Below are 18,917 nucleotides of genomic sequence, written 5' to 3' on the forward strand. Positions count from 1 at the left end.
GGGGTTCCCAGATGGCTCCTTCACTGAGACTCCTGAAAATTTCCTGCCTTCTGGTTGAGAAGTAACTTCTGCAACACTTTCAAAAGTTCTGAAAGAAGTCCCGTATTTCCTTCCTTCTGTGAACACTGCACACTGGAAACACTTCCGAGTCTCTTAGTAAGATGAGGAAAGCACAAAAAGGGGTTAATGATCACTCTGTGAAATCTGGCGAAATTCTTCAACTAGCACTCAAGTATGATGAAGGAAATTATTCTTTGGGTGGTTGAACAGAGCAAATTAAGTTGTTGTGTAATCAACTTCTTGCAAATTTCCCTTGTTTAACTTACAAGCACCTGGTCACCATGTATATAGCTTCAATAATATTGTATCCAATAGGGTCACAGAGGATAGGGATGTGAGCGAAGCACAGTTGTCTGCATATAGTGTCTGTGGGTAATAAGGAATGTGCTTCCTGTGGGACTACAAGTGTCAGAAATGCAGGCAAAGACAGTGATGTCTAAATGCAGTGTTTATGGGTTCAAATGGGCAGATGTCCGCTCACCACAGAATTTGCTGGCGATAATGAGGGTGATGTTTTCAGGCTCTCCCTGTGGGGCCTGGCTCAGGGAATGGCGTCCGATCCCCCAATCACACCACGCAATGGCCTACACGCATCTGAAGTGCAGATAAAGCTGAAGAATCTGGATCAACCTCCAGACCACTGCAGCTAGGAAGAGATGCTGTCCACAGATGTCTCTCTTGATGCAGCTGTATGGCTCCCGTCTATGCAGGCCGCAGCTCACACTGGCAAAGAACTTCTGCTGGCAGATCCAGGCCAACATCCCAAGAGCGACCTAGGCCCTAAGCCATCCTTTTTATACCCTCTCCCAGCAGTCTCTTCTTTCCTGATGGATCTGATGGATGTAGTTCAGGCCAGTCCTGCTGGAATTAAAACCCCAGCCCTTTGCACTACACATCCCACGATGCTTTGCTCTGCTCTAATTTCTGTCTGTCAGGAAATGACATATGGCGTCCAAGCCAACATCAGAGGGAGACCGCTCCACATTAACAGCACTGCATAATGTCTCTGAATTGCAGGCACAATAGCCAGCCCCTGGCTATAATAGATTTTGGTGTAGCTCACAGGGAGTGACAAGGACACTGCATTTCTGACAAGATCAACAGGAATTTTCTGTATTTGCTTAAAAAGTACTGGGCATAAAAAAAAAATAACAGTGCAGACACCACATCTAAGGACTGTAAGCTTCATCATATCCATTTTTGTTCTTGGGTTTAATTATCCTTTTCAAGCAGTCCAGATAAACAAAAGGTTTCTAATGGCAAACAATTTTTTTTTTTTTTTTTTGCATGCAATTCGTTAACCTTTTTCCTGGTTTCTGAAACTAGAAACTGAACTATGAAACCAGACCTCCAGAATTATTTGTTGCCCATACCTTACCCACTTGAACAGCACTAAGGATTAGTGGAATCCAAGATGTGTCTGTGCCAACCTACAACATTGTAAACTTGTGACAGATTAGAAGCAGCATGGGATGCAGTTCATAGGAGTGGGTTATTTTTGCTTCAACTTCTGGCCATCTTAGATGTTACATGCTAATGAGAAGTAGTGACCACACTCGCACAGTTTTGAATCACTGAATAAAGAAAAAGTAGCTTATAAACCGTTTACCAACATACAATGCAGAAATTATTTTGTAACTCATGAGTCAGCCTTGCCCAATTATGACATTGTCCTGTGCAAAAAAAAAGGCTTATTTAACTGGTTGGACACAACTGCTTAGGAGTAGGAATGAGCCGAACACCCCCCGGTTCAGTTTGCACCAGAACTTGCGAACAGGCAAAAAATTTATACGAACACTCGAACACCCTTAAAGTCTATGAGACACGAACATCAATCAAGGGTGCTAATTTTAAAGGCTTATATGGAAGTGTTTGGGGACCCAGGTCCTGTCCCAGGGGACATGTAGCAATGCAAAAAAAAAGTTTTAAAAATGGACGTTTTGTAGTGATTTTAATAATGCTTAAAGTGAAACAATAAAAATGAAATATTTCTTTAAATATCGTGCCTGGGGGGGTGTCCTTAGTATGCCTGTAAAGTAGCGAATTTTTTCTTGTGTTTATAACAATACCACAGCAAAAAGACATTTCTAAATTGAAAAAAAAGGTCATTCAAAACTGTTGATGGGGACAAGGGCCTCATCCCCACAACCCTTGCCCTGTGGTTATGAGCGTCTGTGGGTAGGGGGCCTATCGGAATCTGGAAGCCCCTTTAACAAGGGGACCCCCAGATCCCGGCTCCCCCATGTGAATGGGTATCGGGTACATTGTACCCCTACACATTCACCAAAAAAAGTGTCAAAATGTTAAAAATGACAGACAATTTGGGACAAGTCTTTTATTTAAAAAAAAAAAAAAGTGTCCTGCGATGTCCATTTATCTTCGATCACAGTGTCTGCTGACCCGATAAAAAAAAACAGAAAAAACTCTGCCTATATAGCTGAGAGTGGGGCCACCCGGTGACATAAACGAGTGACCCCGAGTGGGCAGGGTCACCCGTTTACATCACCGGCCCCACCCTCAGCTATATAGCAGCTGTCATCACAAAGAGGCTTCAGTCAGCGGGAGCCTCCCATGGAGGCAGAGTTTTTTCCTGCGATGTGTCCTGCGATGTCCATTCATCTTCGATCACAGCGTCTGACAACCAGATAAAAAAAACAAAACGGAAAAAACTCCGCCTCCATGGGAGGCTCCTGCTGACTGAAGCCTCTTTGTGATGACAGCTGCTATATAGCTGAGGGTGGGGCCGGTGACTTAAATGGGTGACCCTGCCCCCTTCTGACATTACGTGACATCACATAACATCAGAGGGGGCGGGGTCACTCGTTTACGTCACCGGGTGGCCCCGCTCTCACCTTGTCCCAAATTGTCTACTGTCATTGTTTGGCACTTTTTTTGGTGAATGTGTAGGGATACAATGTACCCGATACCCATTGGGGTGGGGCCGGGATCTGGGGGTCCCCTTGTTAAAGGGGGTTTCCAGATTCTGATAAGCCCCCCGCCTGCAGACCCCTACAACTGCCGGGCAAGAGTTGTGGGGATGAGGCCCTTGTCCCCATCAACATGGGTACAAGGTGTTTTGGGGGGGACCCCAAAGCATCCTCCCCATGTTGAGGGCATGTGGCCTGGTACGGTTCAGGAGGGGGGCGCTCTCACCCCCCCCCTTTTCCTGCGGTTTGCCAGGTTGCGTGCTCGGATAAGGGTCTGGTATGGATTTTAGGAGGGACCCCTACACCATTTTTTTTTTTTTTTTTTTTTTTTTTTTATACATTTTGGCGCAGGGTTCCCCTTAATATCTATAACAGACCGGAAGGGCCTGGTGTGGATTTTGGGGGGACCCCCATGCCATTTTTCTTTTTTTAATTTGAGTGCGGGGTTCCCCTTAATATCCGTACCAGACCCAAAGGGCCTGGTAATATGGGGGTGGGGGACCCATGCCGTATTTTTTTTTTTTTCAATGATTTTTATCTATATTGCCAGGACCCGACAATACATTACAGCTGCAAGCAGTTTTAAATTACTTTTTTTCCATTTTTAGAAATGTCATTTTGCTGTGGTACTGTTATAAACGCTGAAAAAAATTGCTATTTTACAGGCAGACTAAGGAGACCACCCAGGCCTGATATTTAAAGGAATATTTCATTTTCATTGTTTCACTTTAAGCGTTATTAAAATCACTGCTCCCGAAAAAATGGCAGTTTTTACAAAAAATGTTTGCATTGATACATGTCCCCTGGGGCAGGACCCAGGTCCCCAAACACTTTTTATGGGAATAACTTGCATATAAGCCTTTAAAATGAGCACTTGGTATTTCATGTCAGTGTCCCATAGACTTTAACGGCATTTCGCCGCTTTTGAATTTGCCGCGAACCCCGCATATTGTACGCTGTTCGGCGAACGGATGAACATCGTGCTCATCCCTACTTAGGAGGAATGTTATTATGAACCTCTAAAACAGTTGTCTGCAAAGTATAAAGAACCTGTTCTTATAACTGCAGTTTCTACACCATATCCGTCAACATAGGTGCCGGCATACCCAGAATACACTTTCCTGGACGTTCCCAGGACACTTTTTCTGTTATATGGAAAAAGTGAAGTACTGTATATTTCAAATGCCAACTGTTACTGCGGAAACTTGGCTGCTGCCTCTCTTCCTGCTGGGACATTTGCAGGAAGGAGACACATGGATTTCCAGGCTGAGGCTCTATATAGAGGTCCACCTAACCCCTCCAAGAGCTTAGCCCTGCCTCCTATCAATCAATTGTCGAATACCAATACACATCAGTCAATTTCAAATTTTTCCCTTTAAGCTCAAATATGATTGGTGATTGGGCAGCAACAACTCAGGTTCTTGGTAAGAACATATTTATTCATCGGTCCCATAATTTACATTACGAAGGACCTCAGTCGAAGAGCTTTGGGCTTGTTTCAATGGCATCAGCTTGACATGAGTCTGAGATGCTTTTGAGATCATTCAGAATTCAATAACAGGTGCATTTTTACCTGCTGTTGACCCCCTTCCAGTTACCTGTTTAAGCAAGTTTTGCATTTCTATAGACTTGTATGGGCACAGAGAACCTGTGTTATGCTAAAAAAAAAAAAAAAAAAAAAAAAAAGCTTGTCAACATAAGCCTTTATAAAAATTGGCCGTGCAGTTGTCTATAACAACTGTATTTTAAAAGTCAGAAATAATTATTATTAATGGCTTGTTGTGCATTTTACTGCATGTGGAGCAACTTTTTTTTTTTTTTTTTTAACAACCTTCTCTCCACAATGCATGTCTTTTTACATTTCATCTCTTGCAAATTTTATGTAATACAGGAAAGAAACAGATCACGGACGAGAGGTGAGAAGTCTATATGAAGAAATGGAGCAGCAGATCAAAATAGAGCGAGAGCGACTACAAAGGAAGGTATGATACATATAGGCTACACAGGCAAAACTGTTGTATAGGGGCCTAAAAATAACAATGCAATCCACTCTAAGAAATGTAGGATAAGCCATATGAGGGCCCCCATAACTTTGACGATCTGGGTCCCTCTGAGTATCTACAAACTAATAAAGATGAGAAATACTGATGACAAAGATGACAAATACATTTGTCTGGTTCTATTTGTTCTGGTAACATTACAAACAAGGTAGTAAAATAAGTGACTTGGAGAACAGAGGTAAAATGGGCTGCTGTACTTGTAGACATACCCTAGTTTTCTGTGGAGTGAGACTGACTATTAAACCCCACAGCAAGAGTGTATGCACCTATGTGATGAAACAATGACTAAAGCATAGTTGCTAACATTGCAAAAAAAATATGTGGGACACTTTTTCGGCTGTAGGCGGAGCTGTATAATTAGGGGGCGGGGCATGCGTTTGTAGGCGTGACCTAGCAAGGCGCGACGAAGCACGCCGCGGTGAAAATGGGCGTGGTTTACATGAAATAGTGGGCGTGGCCTACATGGGGCATGGCTCAAAGGGGGTGTGGTTAGAGTCTGAGATGAATGAGGGATGGCGAGGGAAAGGGGGAGAGAGGAATGAAAGGACAGCAGCCCCAGATCCTACACAACAATAGAAATATGTGTATTCTAGAAAGTTTAACAATCAGCAGATAAAGATACTCCAAACACCTGGTGTTAGCGCTTCAATCATCCCGGCACCATGATTGTTATGGTGTCAAGGTGATTGAAGGGCAATATTTCTATTATTACATTGTAATATAAAATTAAATCATTCAACTCCCCATAATGCCGAATCATTGGGATCCCTGAGCGTGTCACTAGCCATGTCGCCTGCCACAAGCAGAGTCCATCCTTGCATCAGGTGCCACCAGCAGAGTCCTTCCTTGCATCAGGTGCCCCCAGCAGAGTCCTTCCTTGCATCAGGTGCCCCCAGCAGAGTCCTTCCTTGCATCAGGTGCCCCCAGCAGAGTCCTTCCTTGCATCAGGTGCCCCCAGCAGAGTCCTTCCTTGCATCAGGTGCCCCCAGCAGAGTCCTTCCTTGCATCAGGTGCCCCCAGCAGAGTCCTTCCTTGCATCAGGTGCCCCCAGCAGAGTCCTTCCTTGCATCAGGTGCCCCCAGCAGAGTCCTTCCTTGCATCAGGTGCCCCAAAAAGAATCCGTCCTTGCATCAGGTGCCCCCAGCAGAGTCCGTCCTTGCATCAGGTGCCCCCAGCAGAGTCCGTCCTTGCATCAGGTGCCCCCAGCAGAGTCCGTCCTTGCATCAGGTGCCCCCAGCAGAGTCCGTCCTTGCATCAGGTGCCCCCAGCAGAGTCCGTCCTTGCATCAGGTGCCCCCAGCAGAGTCCGTCCTTGCATCAGGTGCCCCCAGCAGAGTCCGTCCTTGCATCAGGTGCCCCCAGCAGAGTCCGTCCTTGCATCAGGTGCCCCCAGCAGAGTCCGTCCTTGCATCAGGTGCCCCCAGCAGAGTCCGTCCTTGCATCAGGTGCCCCCAGCAGTGTCCGTCCTTGCATCAGGTGCCCCCAGCAGAGTCAGTGCAGACTCCCTCAGTGCAGACCCTCCTCCATCAATGCAGACTCCCTCAGTGCAGACCCCCCTCCATCAATGCAGGCTCCCTCAGTGCAGACCCCCCTCCATCAATGCAGACTCCCTCAGTGCAGACCCCCCTCCATCAATGCAGACTCCCTCAGTGCAGACCCCCCTCCATCAGTGCAGACCCCCTCAGTGCAGACCCCCCTCCATCAATGCAGACCCCCCTCCATCAGTGCAGACGCCCTCAGCAGACCCCCCTCAGTGCAGACCCTCCCCTCCCATAACGCCCCCCAGGCCCCAGCACATGTCCATTACAGCGGCCGCCGGCGCCGTGTGTTCAGCGGAGAGGGGAGGGGCTGCACGGATTGAGCCCCCTTCCTCTCTCCACTGAACACGAGAGCGATCTAGCGGCGGCGGCACAGGCCGCAATTTTGCTGAAGCCTGCTTGCCAAAAAAATGTAAAATGCAAACGTTCCCGATTTGCCTGGGCATATCCCGATTCGGGACAGCCTCTGATCGGGACGAGGGTCCCAAAATCGGGATTGTCCTGGGAAAATCGGGACTGTTGGCAACTATGCTAAAGTTAAGCTGAACTTCATGCAAAGAAAAAAAACACAACTCATATGTACGTTATTCATTTAAACAGTTTGCTTGGACCAAGCTGGCCCAAGCCATTCACAGGAAGCCTTGTATTTTAATCAACTAATACAAGGCTTCCTCTGATTGGCTGAGATGGAGAAGCAGATGATGTCACAATCTACACGTTAGCCCTTCAAGGGAAGCCTTGTATTCAATTTCATTTTGCTCTGGCAGCAGACAGGAAGTCCCAGTACTGCTACCTGAACACAGTGCTGAATACTGCATGTAGCGGCTACATACAGTTTATACAGCATGAACAGTATCCTCAGCAATTCGCTAAGAAAATTGTTGGTTTCTGCCAGATGGGCCCAAACAAACTATTTAAAGTGAAAGGAAAGATGAACTTATGTTTAAAGGGAAACTGCCATTAGACAATATTGGAGGCTGACATTGCTGACGTCTCCATTTGAGAATGCCAGTTCTCTGTCTGTCATTTTGGTCCTTTGACTTCAAAACTGTCTGCTTTTCAGACCCAAAAAGAAATCTAGAGAAAATTAATTCTGACACTATTTTTGACATTCATTTACAGCAAACTTATTCCGGGTCTCAGAATCATAGTTGAGTCTTTTAGACAGAGGCCTGCAGTGATAGCTCCCATACTTTATTATGACAAGTTTACATTTAGTTCATTTCATTAGTATTGAGCAACATATACAGTGTATATACATGATTCTGTCCTGATATAAATTTGTCCTAGTCTACTGCACAACAGCTTTTAGACTGGGAGAGGGTGAGACAACCGTGCAATCCAGTCAGATCTCTATTTTATAGAATATTGTTAATCAATGATTTGGACTTGTAAGACAAGCGAGAATAGCGATGACATCATGAGTGTTCTGATCCCCTTCACTGTCTGATCACAAGCTAGGGATAGGTTGGTGACCAAGGTGTATCTGTTTTAGAGAAACGTTGTCTCCAACCTGACTGTTCTGTCTGGCAGGGGCTTCTGTATCGCAAGATAGGTTTAAAACAATAAGAAATCTATAGCATGTAAAACCGTTGATGTATATGTATTTTAAGTGTGCTTAGCTGTTTACCTTGAGTCCAACTACAAAAAAACTTTTTTTTTTGCAAAGCGGCTTTCTAAAAAGATGTAAGCATAAATGCAGGAGAAACAAAAGCACATATTTAAAAGTCAATCTTGCTGTCCTTTTTATGAAAAATAATCCCACCTTCAAGGCTACACGCCTATTCTATATAAAAAAATTCCCAATAGATCCACATTGTGTTTAGATGTCCACCACACCCAGCTTTTCAGGCACGCATGTCCTAACTCAGCCTACGCCATTGCCTATTACATGAAATGCACTTTTCAAGCACTTTTAAACTATTGTCCTGTAGTAGTTCTCTGGATCTCTGAGGCTCGCCTTCCTTTTACGGGGATTTCCACTCCTAGGTACTGAAGAACCTTCAGGTCGGCACATCTTAGAGAAGTGAAGACTGTGAGAGGATTACGCTGGCCATAAATCGAATCCCTAGATTTTATCTGACAAATTTACTAATAACTATGCAGTGCCTATATCTAACTAATCCACTCAGTATCGATCCTATCAGGTGGGTTCAAATTATTAGTAAATCTAGCTGTCCAATGAAAATCTAATTGGTATGTGGCCAGCATTAGGCAGGGCTTCTTCTGTGAAAATATGTCACCATGACATCTGATATCTGACTGATTACATTGTTCTCATGTGCAGGATTCCACCAGACAACAGGACAGACAAACCACTTTGCAGAGGGAACTACTGAGGAAGGAACAAGAGCTTGAGGGCATTGTTCTGCGACAGCGACAGGTACAGAGCACTGTCTCTATACTACTATTCCATATTACAGTACTTTTACTTTATCTTATTACTTGGATTGTCAAGATACCTGTGCTAAAGAAAATATGGGTGCTGGCAATGCTGGTATTGATCTGCAAATCCCCATACCCTGGCTATCTATGGCCTCAGTACTTCTTTGTTTCTGACCCCTAATATAACATAACATAATACTTTGTCATTGTGTATATACAATGAAATTTATCAAGGTACTCTTTACACTTTACAACAGCAATATTAAAAAAATTTGAACACAACCATCAACATTTCAACACAACCAAACCTACATACTTCTGAAAAACACATGACCACATATCTATCCTTAAATATAGCAAACATATAAAAAAAAAAGTAAAAAACAATTCACATAAAATTCCTAAAAAATCTGCACCTGGTGAGTTTATAGACAAGACAGCCCTAGGGGAGAAAATGTATAGTTCAAGTGATTAGTGTGGGTTTTAAGAGTTCTGTATCTTTTTCCTGACTTTGACGGGGCAAACGCACTAACAGACATGCAACTGGTGAAGTCAGAGGCAGCGGAAACATCAGATGCGCTGATCTGCATGCTGGTTCTGGTATTCAGCAATGACCGCCTCTATATTTTCTCAGTATATGTATCCTTTTAAGGCCAGAAACCTCAGGGTAAAGACAGAAATGCAGACAGTCTGGCTCTCATTCGACATCTGAGTTTTTTGTCTTTATTGTAAAGGCAAAGGGTCTCATTCTGCAACCATTCGTGTTAGCTTCTGGTTAGAGGTGGGCGGGGGCATATTTGTAGACATTAGAATGAGAATATACATTTTCCAGCATTACAGAGATCTGCCTTATAGAGATTGGTAGGGTTCAATCCCTGACTGGTTTACAGTAACTAATTTAATCTATAGAAGTTGTTCATCTTTTTGTAAGATCCATACACTCAGCACAAATTAAATGCAATTGTCTGTCACTTACCACAGCGGTGTTTACAAGTTATGCCCGTACACGCGATCGGACATTGATCGGACATTCTGACAACAAAATCCATGGATTTTTTCCGACGGATGTTGGCTCAAACTTGTCTTGCATACACACGGTCACACAAAGTTGTCGGAAAATCCGATCATTCTGAACGCAGTGATGTAAAACACGTACGTCGGGACTATAAACGGGGCAGTAGCCAATAGCTTTCATCTCTTTATTTATTCTGAACATGTGTGGCACTTTGTGTGTCGGATTTGTGTACACACGATCGGAATTTCCGACAACGGATTTTGTTGTCGGAAAATTTTATAGCAAGCTCTCAAACTTTGTGTGTCGGAAAATCCGATGGAAAATGTGTGATGGAGCCCACACACGGTCGGAATTTCCGACAACAAGGTCCTATCACACATTTTCAGTCGGAAAATCTGACCGTGTGTATGGGGCAATACACTGACTTGAATGCTGCGTGATCATTCATAGCCGTCCAACCTGACATCAGCTACATAATGCAAGGGCCCTCCTGATTTAATACATCAGTGGATTGCTTAGTTCTGTTGTCATATTACATAGTTTTGGTAGATCTAAAAGAGATTATAAAGCGATTGTACAATCTGATTTTGTAGTTTATGACATGGGTTGAAAGCCAAATCTGAAAGATCAGGCATATTGGTACACAAGCCATAGTCTCATAATTTTCCTGAGACAATAAAAAAAAGTCTTGTGGTGGCCAAAGGTGAATTGCCTATGGGCAGTAACTCGCATCCATTAATGACTGTTCACAAACCACAAAGTGAGTGCCTGAAGCTGGCCATACATGGGTCAGTTTATTTCATTCAACCAGCCGGCTGCACAAAACTCAATTTCCCTCATCCACACATTCAATGTGGATAGGGGAATCCCCCTCCTGCTGTGTCATTAGATGAGGGAATCTTCCCTGCTGTCATTACATTCTGACAACGGGGAGTCTCCCCTACTGTCAGCATAGACAGATCAGCTCTGCAGTCTATTGCTTGCAGCCCTGATTGAGCGACAACATATCAATAGGAAAGGTGAACAGAAGTGATTGGTAGATTGACTTCTGTTCATGCATAGTGGCCACACATGGATCTAAATTAGGGTGGTCCCCGTTGAACGGGCCACATTTCGATCCATGTATGGCCAGCTTTACTTGCTTGCTATTGCTTCCCTAAGAAAATACAGCACTGTGGCTATGCATATCCTCCTTTCCCACCATCGTTGCTTAAACAAGAAGACTTTGTGCCATCAGAGTGTTCTGTTGGACCAAGCAAGACATTTGAAACATGTATGATTATTAAACATTCTTTGATCCCTCTGGCTAGCCTTTCACTGGCCAAATACATTGACAAATGCTATTATTTCATGAGTTTATATTCCATGCCGTAATTGAGCATTCTTTCATTCATTCATTCATTCAATGAAAATTTGAGCAGATTTGCCCACTTGCAATCTACCCTTACTGTAGAGACACAATGCATTTGCAATGCTTTATCCCAGACTTAAATAAGACGTTTCCATGTCTTCGGATACTTTATCAGATATATTTTTGTATTAGATATCTCATTTACTTAAAGTGGAACTTCACTTAAAAGTGAAAACTTGACTTCTCCTTCTTCTCTCACCCTCTTATACCATTATTGAGTGTTTTTTTTTGTTTGTTTTGTTTTTTTCTGTGAGCAGGTACCTATTTCTGACAGGTACCAACTCCCACTTCTGCTAGGCTTGAATAGCAGAGGTTGGCCCCCAGATTGCCTCCCTGCCTGCAACCTCCTGGAACCTGTGATGAGTCCCAGGAGGCTATGGGAGCAGTCCAAAAGTGCAGCATGTCTCAAGCATATGCAGTGAGGAACCGGCTGTGAAACAGCAGGAAGTCACAGCTGGATTTTCATATTCAAGGTGGTGCCAGGGACCCGAAGAACGGTAAAGAACTTGCTCTTGTGGTGACAGCGCTGGATACCTGTGCTGGTGTTTGTTTATTAATCAGCAGCTACATTTTTTTTTTTTTTTTTTTAGAATTCCTTTAAAATATTCTCTGTAATCCATTTTCTTTGAATCCTATGTTAATCTGGATGATGGTACAATAAAATGTAGTCTTTAGGCGTCTTGGCATTTCCCTTGAAGTTGTTGTCAACTTCAGTATGCATGACTGGTAGTTACAAACAAGGTAGGGGGATTCCAGCAGCTATTTAGGAACCATGCCAATGGGAGTTAAAATACAGATGTCCAATTGTGTTTTGGAGCTAATTTTATAAAAACACCTGGAAGTATGTACGTTATTTCCTATGCTTGGGTGCACACCTAGACGTTAAGCCGAGTCTAGGTGCATTCTTGCTTTGTACTGGAAATAGTGAAGGGCATCTAAGGGCATATTTATAAAGCTGTGAAAATTCACCAAACATTTACTGCAGTTGAATTGTTCATTGCAATTTAAAACAGATAGCTCAGGAACAGGCAGGAATGTTTGATCAATCAATGTGGTCCCACCTGGAAAATTTGAAAGACAACCAATGCCTCAGCAACATCTGGATGTAACAGGAAAATATCCAATCCACAATTCAGGGTTTATTTAACACCCTTCTTAACAAATCACTTATTGAAAAGTATCAGGTGCACAGAGCCCTGAGCATCCATAGCTCTAATCTGTAGAAATCGTTGAACATCCTTTGCATGGTCCATTCTTTAGACAAAAGGAAGAGATCATACATAAGTCAAGAGAGAAGAAATGCCTTTTATTTTTAATTTGAAAGGATTAACAATGCTGACAATGCTGTTGGATAATGTTTAATTTTTCTCATTTTAATTCATGTAAGAAGGGTTTTAATATCATTTACCTTGAAGTGCTCTTATTACAACTCACCCAGGTCATGTCGTTGGGGACTGTCAGCAGTCTTTCTCTTTCTCCAGTAGTCCCAAAGACCTGCCTTCTTCTAGGGCAGACCAGGTTCTTGTTTTCATAGTGTATTTTATCCCCCCCAGGTATACCTTACCCTTGGCTAAACTGGCATTGCTGGTCCGCCATGGTGAGACTACAGTTTCTTCTTTGTTTTGCTGTTCCAACACCCCTCCCTCCCCCTTACCCTTTCTCTTTCCACTTCCATGGGGTATCTAACGAGGGCCCACCTTGCAACCGAGACATATTTGCCACACATCTCTTGTTTTATTATGGTGAAAGGCAATTTTGGGTCACTTCAGACTTGAGAAAAGGAATAAATAAAGTGTCTGAACATCCAAGGCCACCCACATCTAACTCTGTTAGCATTTCAGATGCTGTAGTTGGGATAGCAATGCCTTGGTGTCATGTATGGGACAGGGTAATCCGAATTATTAAAAAAGAAGTATGGCCAAAGCTCTTTTGGCCATACTTCTCTTCTGAGTCACAGAAGTGCATTTACTTTTGTGACCCAGAGTCAGGCTAATACCTGCTGTCAGCTGACATGGCAGAGTTGCTGCAGGCTCTGCATAAATCCTGACCATGTTGTTGGGATTCACCTACTTACCTGATTTACAGCTGGCTCTGGCTCTCCTCATGCAGCTGAGAGCCAAAGCAAGGTGTACGTGCCACCTCTCCAGCCCAACCTGATCCGGTGAGCACTGGAGCAGCAGAGCAGATAACGGTGATTGACAGTCATTTTTTCCTGCTCTGAGCAGATCGAGAGATCAGCAGTAAATGAGATCACTCAGTTCTCGGGCTTAGAGCCAATGTGGGACAGCTGTATAGCATCACACTGATGATGCAGCATAGAGCTGGGTATAAATGTGTTTTTTTTTTTTTTTATCCCATACATCTCCTTTTAAATGTAATTTTCCCATTTTACATGGTGATTGTAAGCTGCATACCATTTTGTAAGAAGGTTGTTATCTAGGAGGGCACCCACCTTGAGTTCGCTTATTTCACTCAGCCTTACCAAAATTAAGTCTGATACTTGGTTTAGGAGAACTTAACCAGATGGGGATGGAGGAACATGTTGCTTCCCTTCCAAGACACTTACCAACATTTTGAAAGCTTGAAGCACCTGGATCCATTTCCCATACCGGGGTGCACAACCAGTGGCCCGCGGACTCCTCTGATGTGGCCTGTGAACTCCTGCTCTGGGATGGCGGGTCGGCAAGCCCAGATCAAGGCTTGCTGACACACTATCCCAAAACATCAGTGTGGATGGGGCTAACATGGTAGGAAGTAAATGGCTATGGAGGGAGCAATAGCCGCATAAGCCGATGCTTCCTCTATAGCGCTAAGTGATACCAAATGCACTCCACCTGGCACACAGTGTTAATTTAATCAACTAAAACAACTAAAACATTTTAGTTGACTAAAATGACTAAAACATTTTAGTCGACTAAATGAATACTATTTTAGTCGACTAAAATACAACTAAAACTAAAACAATTGAGATGACTAAAATACGACTAAAACTAAAAGCCATTTTAGTCAAAAGACTATGACTAAAACTAAATTGCAATTAATGAAAAGTACTGGAGATTTTGGTCGACTAAAACGTATTACATTTTAGTAGACTAAAATATACTGGAGATTTAGTTGACTAAATATGACTAAAACAATTGCAGAAGACTAAAATAGGACTAAAACTAAAATGCCATTTTAGTCCTAAGACTAAAATTAACACTGCTGGGACAGCAACATTTCCTACACTACAGGCAGCAATCCCTGCAAAAATAGCAGGATAAAAAGGTCTGTTTATGAATAGCACAGTAGGAATGTGCATATTTATTATTATATACAGTATTTTCTGCAATGGGTATAGTTTGGCAATGGTTATTAAGCTACTTTCTCACTTATCTGCAGGTGCAGCACAGTGCACCTGCGGCCTTCCTACGGGTTACCTGCAATGAGCCATTGACTTCTATTATATTCTACGGGTTTGGCGCACTTTCAGAAAGTGCACAACCCCTGCAAGATATAATAAGTCTATAGCAAAGCGCAGCTAACCCACAGGTAAACAGCAGTGTATCCATGTGAAAGCAGCCTTAGGCCCCTTTCACATGATCTGTCCGATGGGGTCCGACTGTTTTTCAGGAGGACCTGATTGGACCCTCCATTTACTTCTGTGAAGCTTCAAATGTAAACAGAATTGTCTCCGTTTACACCTCCATACCTCCAATCCGATCTGTTCCACTAAACAAACAAAAAAAAAAAAAAATGGAAGGGAATACATTCCCCTATGGGATCAGAGGGCCCATAGAGCAGAGCAAGCTGTGTCCTTCTTGGCTCCCAGTATCAGCAGACAGATGCAGTTTGGGGTGGTGGTAAAACCCTATAGTTTTAGCTGTGTTTTAGCCATACCCCACTCCATGCTCTAGGGGGCTTGTGCCTCCCTATCACATTCTGTTTTACACTTGGACTGAAGGGATGGCTGGAGTGGCGTGTACAGGAACCAATCACCTCTATTTTGCTCCTGCACCCACTGAAGGCCGGCTTATCCTCTCCCTTCCATCAGCATTTAGCGGCTGCAAGAGGAAAATGTTCATTGTGCAAATCAAAATAAAAAATCCAAAATTCTGAACAATTTCATTTCATTTCATTGTGTCCCATGACCGGTTACCAAATCATTTAAGTGACCCTTGCTTTTCAAAAGGTTGAGTACCCCTGTTCTACAACCTGGAGACACTAAGACATATCTCAGATATGTCTAAGCAGAGTGAACAACCAGTAGAGTCTTGATGGGGGAGCCCTCTTCTATTGTCTCCCCCCCTACTCACCCTTGCACTTACCCCTACCTCCAGCTCCACCTGTACTTTTCTTTGCTGTTTCTGCACTTTTTTTTCTTCTTTTTCCTTTCTCACTGTAGCAAACCAGCCATGCTGCCTTACTCATACAGTTCACACCATGTACAATAAGGTGATACTATTAACTTGCTCCTTTTTATAGACTGTGTGAAAAAATGTATTTTCTACTGTTTTTTTGAAAACTCTGTCATCACACCCAGTGGTAATGTTTAATGGAAGCCATGTGTTTTATCTGTTCCTTATTTCAATCTGTCTTTTGTAAACTTATGGAAAACCCTCAATAAAAATGTACTATCTAAAAAATAATAATGCTAAAGATCTGTGGATGACATAAGCAAAGAGTACTGTAGGTACACAAAGTGAACAGCTGGGATATATGCATTTGATAAGAGCATACCTTATATAGTAACTCATTCAGGAAATGCCTGTGATCTCAGGAATTCCCCTCTGTATTTGAGAATGAACTCTGCATGCACCTTTTCCTTTTTTTTATTTTTTATTTTTTTTTGTTGCTGTCACCCTCATATCTATGAGCCCCATAACTTCTTTCTGTGTCTGTTAAATTAAAATGCTCCAGTGCTCGGTTCATACAGGGCCATGCGGCTAGCTCAATTTAGGCTGGCCACTACAGCCACTCTTATTTATCTTCCCTACACTGTCCTACTACACCATTCTCCCTGGAAAGTGAAGTGACATACACTATATTACCAAAAGTATTGGGATGTCTGCCTTTACACGCCCATGAACTTTAATTGCATCCCAGTCTTAGTCTGTAGGTTTCAATATTGAGTTGGCCCACCCTTTGCAGCTATAACAGCTTCAACTCTTCTAGGAAGTCTGTCCACAAGGAGAGCGTCTATGGGGATGTTTGAGGTTTCTTCCAGAAGCGCACTTGTGAGGTCAGGCACTGATGTGGACAAAAAGGCCTGGCTCACAGTCTCCTCTCTAATTCATCCCAAAGGTGTTCTATCGGGTTGAGGTCAGGACTCGGTGCAGCCCAATCAAATTCCTCACCCCAAATTCGCTCATCCATGTCTTTATGGACCTTGCTTTGTGCACTGGTCCAAAAAATTTGGTGGAGGGGGGGGTTATAGTGTAGGGTTGTTTTTCAGGGGTTGGGCTTGCCCCTTTAGTTCCAGTGAAGGGAACTCTTAAGGCATCAAGACATTTTGGACAATTTTATGCTCCCAACTTTGTGGGAACAGTTTGGGAACTTCCTGTTCCAACATGAGTGCGCACCAGTGCCCATAGGTCCATAAGGTCCACCAAGGTCCATAAATACATGGATGAGCAAGTTTGGGATAGAGGAACTTAACTGTCCTGCACAGAGTCCTGAATTTAACCCGATATAACACCTTTGGGATGAATTAGAGCGGAGACTGCAAGCCAGACATTCTCATCCAACATCAGTGCCTGACCTCACAAATGTGCTTCTTGAGAAATGTTTAAACATTCCCATAGACAAACTCTTAAACTTTGTGGACAGCCTTCCTAGAAGAGTTGAAGCTGTTATAGATGCAAAGGGTGGGCCAAGTAAATATTGAATCCTACAGACGAAGACTGGGATGTCATTAAATTTCATGAGCATGTAAAGGCAGGCGTCACAATACTTTGTGTAATATAGTGTACATAGTACCTCTGGTTATGGGGGGAGCATGTGGTTCGCTCCTTTCCTATCCCATTTGACAGCACTAGTGCTTGGAAATTGGCAGCTCTGGCTGCCAGCATTTGTCACATGATGGGCAGGAGAAAGCCCTCAGCCCTGTTTGAGCTCCAGGTTGTGACTTTTAATGGGCTAGTCACTCTGATAGGCAAACTGAGTGTTGGCAGAGCAAAGGAAACGTAAGTTTTTTTAATTGCACGGCAGAAGTGAAAAGGAACCTTTGTATGGGCAAAGTACAGATTTACTTTAAGCTTGATATGCACTGGTATATCTTTTTCAAATGACAAAGCATTTTTTCATTTCCATGGCCAGAATTAATTAATATTCTTGCCAATTAAATATACGGCCAAGTGCTGCAAATGCGATTGCAAAAACAGGACTTGCTACCTGCTAGTAGAAAAGCGTTTACAAAAGCCCTGGTGTGCATAAGACCTAAAGCTTTAAAACTCCTTTCTTGAGTAGAGTAACTTTTACATGTAAAAATTTTACATTGTTTTTTTTTTATTTTTACATCTGTGTATTCCAGATTTTTCACTTAAAATGTCTGTTTCCCAAGTTCTTTCTGTAATTGTTACGCTTTCTCTCACCTTTTTGTGTTTTTTAATGGTCATGAATTATTTTTCATATTACATAGCTTGTATTAAATTGAGACCTCTGTCTTCTATTTAATGAAACAGCTGGAGAATCAGTTGCACTCTTTAAACAGTGAGCAACTCGAGACACGAGTTCAAAATGATCGCTTGAGACAGCTTAATGAGGACCTCATCGAGCAACTTGAGAGGACCAAGACTAACTTGGGAAAAGCACAGGCAAACCTAATGAACCTGCGCAAACAGGAGCAAGAGGAGCAGGAATGCAAGAAGAGGTAGATATCTCTTTATGTTGAGATAATACAGCGCATTAAAGTGAAAATTAACTCAAAAGATTGGAAAGTTTTCTGTGTTTATAGTGAACATTTTGAAATCTTAATTGTATCTAAGCAGGACCCTGAAATAGCAGTGCAGTTCTTAGTATGAGTGTGCCTCCAGCCTCCTAACTGTAAATCTGCAGTGTGAGGTCTATGGCACTGCTGCCTCTGCCTGCTAGTCTCAGGAGATTTGGAGTGAGATTTGGTGATGTTTTAAAAATTTGCTTTTTTGGAAATACAAAAATAATGAAATATTTTATACTAACCTTTATGATTGGCGAATCGTTCAGTTTAAAGCAGTTGTAAAGGGTATTTGTTTAATTAAAACAATAAGCTTGGTATACTTACCTGCTCTGTACAATGGTATGAGCCTGTGAGGAGAGAGAAAGAGACCGGCACCGCTGCAGATGGGCACAATGCTGGATTGAGATCAGGCTCAGGTAAGTATAAAGGGAAGTGTGGGGGTAATACAATGGGCGGGACATTTTTTACCATAACGCAATAATAAAGTAAAAAATGTCTAGCCATTAGAACTATTTTACTTATGAATAAAAAGTCTATTTGTGTTTACATTCATAGCGGGAATACTTTATTACAGATGTACATGTAGGCAGGTGCAGTTCAGCCACC

General features: G+C 42.9%; 2 protein-coding genes across 2 annotated transcripts in view; both read left to right on the forward strand.

Moving 5' to 3' along the window:
- The window catches only part of RPLP2 (ribosomal protein lateral stalk subunit P2), a 483,637-nt gene that overhangs the window by 366,376 nt on the left and 98,344 nt on the right, over nt 1–18,917 (forward strand). The gene's annotated exons all lie outside the window — the stretch shown is intronic.
- Nucleotides 1–18,917, forward strand: part of CRACR2B (calcium release activated channel regulator 2B) — a 140,236-nt gene that overhangs the window by 105,884 nt on the left and 15,435 nt on the right. The window contains exons 6-8 of the mRNA XM_073604824.1: nt 4,879–4,969; nt 8,872–8,967; nt 18,058–18,245. Of these exons, the coding sequence (XP_073460925.1) occupies nt 4,879–4,969; nt 8,872–8,967; nt 18,058–18,245 (375 nt within the window). The remainder of the gene's footprint in view (nt 1–4,878; nt 4,970–8,871; nt 8,968–18,057; nt 18,246–18,917) is intronic.

The sequence above is a fragment of the Aquarana catesbeiana genome, linkage group LG11 (genome assembly GCF_042186555.1).
Source record: "Aquarana catesbeiana isolate 2022-GZ linkage group LG11, ASM4218655v1, whole genome shotgun sequence".
Lineage (NCBI taxonomy): Eukaryota > Metazoa > Chordata > Amphibia > Anura > Ranidae > Aquarana > Aquarana catesbeiana.